This window comes from Priapulus caudatus, unplaced genomic scaffold (genome assembly GCF_000485595.1).
Source record: "Priapulus caudatus unplaced genomic scaffold, Priapulus_caudatus-5.0.1 Scaffold272, whole genome shotgun sequence".
NCBI lineage: Eukaryota > Metazoa > Priapulida > Priapulimorpha > Priapulimorphida > Priapulidae > Priapulus > Priapulus caudatus.
Genome location: NW_014577333.1, coordinates 248887 through 252503, shown reverse-complemented (window position 1 = coordinate 252503; position 3617 = coordinate 248887). Strand labels below are relative to the sequence as shown.

The 3617-nt window shown below is 39.3% G+C and overlaps 1 protein-coding gene across 1 annotated transcript in view; it reads left to right on the top strand.

The window, feature by feature from the left end:
- The window catches only part of LOC106808395 (serine/threonine-protein kinase rio2-like), a 38322-nt gene extending 35486 nt beyond the window's left edge, over positions 1-2836 (top strand). The window contains exons 6-9 of the mRNA XM_014811105.1: positions 260-451; positions 795-887; positions 1371-1443; positions 1976-2836. Of these exons, the coding sequence (XP_014666591.1) occupies positions 260-451; positions 795-887; positions 1371-1443; positions 1976-2608 (991 nt within the window). The 3' untranslated portion in view covers positions 2609-2836. The remainder of the gene's footprint in view (positions 1-259; positions 452-794; positions 888-1370; positions 1444-1975) is intronic.
- The last annotated feature ends 781 nt before the right edge of the window (positions 2837-3617 follow it).

Here is a 3617-nt window from a genome sequence, read left to right as displayed (position 1 = left end):
CAACGAACATTCCTTTGAGAAGGTTCCTCATACGGTCATGCCTTCCACTGTTTCGGCGTGTATGTGAACACATTTGGGACTAACAGGGTTTACTAGAATCCCACCACTCCACCACAGAGTCACCGCAGTAGACGTTAGATGAGCGCTGTCGCTCCGCGGCACTTGTCCATTGTTAGCAGCAGTTTGCACAGTATGTGTTGATAAGGTGGTTCATTTACTCCACCTCATCTCATTACCGGTTTGCTTTGTGTATCAACAGGTATCAAGTTCATGATGTGAAGGATGTAGAAAATACTTACAATGATCTGATGTCTCTGCTAGTAAAATTGGCCAACCACGGTGTCATTCATGGAGATTTCAATGAGTTTAACATTATGATGGACGAAGAGGACCGTATCACAATGATTGACTTTCCGCAAATGGTTTCAACTTCACACGAAAATGCAGAGTGGTAAATACTGCAAAATATTTATCAGAATAAAAACACGAATCATTTTTTTACACGTTGAGCATATAATGTCGTGTAATGGGTTTATGACTGCCACAGAACACGCTTGTAAGACATAAGAATGCAGTAACAAAGCTTTATATTTAATGACGATAAAAGCCATATATCGGATCTCCCGCGCGGTGGTGTGCGTGCCATCTGGCGTATCATATACATACTAAATATACTATGTCTGTGAAAATTGTAAAAATGAGAGGAACACTATATATTAATTGTGTTATTTATTTAACCACAGTGAATATGCATCATACTTGATTTACCACTAATTTATTATATTTATTTATAGGTACTTTGATCGGGATGTCAACTGTATTCGAGCTTTCTTTAAGAAAAGATTTTCATATGAAAGTGAACTTTACCCAAAGTTCACAGATATTGAGTAAGTTTTGACAAACAAGTTAATGATTGCACACATAAGTTTTATGTATGCTCTTTTATATGTAACTTATAACTTACTCAGTAACTTGTAATGTGTACTTATAACATGTAACTGCTACTGGTACTATTAACATATTAACTCATCATTTAATATGAGACATTTTTTGACATATTTCTAACAATTGTTTATTTCATTGTAATAATCAACACAGTGTTCTCCTTTTTAACGCATGTCACTTTGACATGTCTTCAAAGCTGAAGCTTATTTGTGAGATCCAATACATGCCTTAATTGTCTAATCAACTAACTTAATTTCCAGCTGTGTTTACTTTAACGATCCCAACACAGCCGGGCTTGAGAAATACAAACTAATAGCCCCCTTGTGTTTCTGTATAATTATTATGAATTTTGATTGGTTATGATTCATAATAACCATGTTAAATCCGATTATATGACAACCCAATAAGTACATGTTTTTTTGTAGAAGGGAAGGTGCTCTAGATGTTGAAGTTGCAGCTAGTGGGTTCACAAAAGAAGTTGAGACATCGTTTAACGAGGTAATTGTAAAATACATTTTTATAGAAGAAGTAAGACTTAAATTATATTTTCCTGATAAAATAATCAATTTGTACAAAAGTTGGTGAAAATATATTTCATAAATTTATTTGTTATTGTTATATATCTCGTGTTCTTGAGACATTCGAATACAGATTCCAACGACTGTCTTGCTTGTTACATATTATATTGTTCAAATAAACTTAAATCACACAGACGCTTGTACAGGAGCGTGTAGAGGCTAATAGTCCCGCCATAATTCTCTCTTCTTCTCGACTAGTGGCGCCACCTCTTGGGCGTACAAAGAATAAACATAACTTTAACGTTTTCCAGTTATCTTACAGTTATAAATATTTATTTTTCGAAAATGAACTAACACACTGAGTGAGTTACTTTAGTCTATTCTTTAACGTTTGCTATACAGCTAGGAATTGTGAGTCCCAATGAAATAAAAGAATGTTATATTATTATATAACATGTATGTATGTATTTAAAACATCGATTTAAATTTTCAATCATACATTATTTTTGTAGGCTACTAAAGGATTAGACCTTTCTGACGTCGGTGCAGTGAATCCACACGGTTCTGAGCAGGAATCTACATCAACAGACGAGGAAGGAGATTTAGCTGAGCATAAGGGTGATGTCAGCCTTGCTAGGTTACTACCTCTTAGTGAACACACATTGTCTGTTGAAGATGCAAAGCTGGCAGACGGAGCCAAAAAATTGGCACTAAGTGGAAACGAATCTGATGAAAAACTAGTGTGCAGTGTAAATGAAGAGGAACAGGCGCATGAGACGATATCAACACTGGATGAATCTTCAGAACATTATGAAAACGATGACAGTAGAGAATTTTATGATGAAGCCGAAGATTTAAGTACACATAACAAGTCTGTCCGGCCATTCAGAGATGAGGCTAGCAGTGAGCCGTCGCATATGCAGCAATTTTCTGGTAGTGAGAAGGATGCTGTAAGCACTAGCAGCACATCAAATATGGATCCAGCTAAGATTAGAGCCAGAGTTAAAAAGACTCTAGCACAAAAGCACAAGCAACAGCAAAGACGGATTCGGGTGAAAGGTGAAGCGTCATCTGCAACTGAGAAAAGGAGGGACCACCAAGATAATATAAAGCAGAGCATGTCAGTTGGAGATGTTTGGGGTTAATAATGCGAGCCCATGTTGAAGTGAAAGAAATGAGTATGGTTATAACAGGAGTATATAGGCTCTAACGATTGCATGGGCTGATAATATGGTGAATAAATATTATATGTAATTATTGCATAGAAAGGTCTGTAAAACTGTCCTATAGTAATTAAATATATGGCTCCTTAATAACGCTCATAGGGTCCATGTCCCCCAGGGTACTGCCGGAACATACCCTGGTAACTATCTGATATGGTTAGGGTTAGGGTTAGGGAGTAGGCGTAGGCGACCCCTAGACTCGTTAGTGGAGTAGGCGAGGTACGGTCCGGCATATTAGATAGTACCAGCAGAGCATATAAATCACGTTGATTTATATGCTCTGGTACCAGGGTACGTTCCGGTATACCGGACCGTACCCAGGTTACGTTGCGGCAGTACCCTCCCGGCCCCCCCACTCAGTGTTATTTAGGGTACCAGTCCTTGTGTTTTAAGGCGCGCGCTCGCGCGCCATCGCGCCATCGCGCGCCTCGATCGATCAGGAGAAGTGCGAAAAAACGCGCATCTAAGCATTATCAAAACGCACACCTCGCTTCGTGTTTTGTTTTTCATTAATTCAACTTATAAACTCGAAGATAAACGCAAACGGTTGTAAACATCACGGACATTGCCGGAAGTCGGTTCACATGTTTATAACGACAATTGTAACGCTTATACCAACAGCAGTCTTTAACATCAATTCATCAGCTCATCATTTATTTATCACCGGCGAAAGCTGGACATATCGTTGACTCTGGTATTCTTCCGTTACACACTGAACCGTTACACACTGAACCGTATACACACCTCTCGACCGTCGTAACTCACAAAGCCTACTGCCTGCGTGGACTGCTTTGCACCCGAGGCGTGTTCAGGAGACCGAACGCTCGCGAGCGCTCGCCTTCTGAACGACACTGCGCGAGTGAGCGCTCGCGAACGTTTGCGCGCAAGTTTAAAAAGCTGTTCGCTCAGCGCGCGAGTTGTTTACAAGATG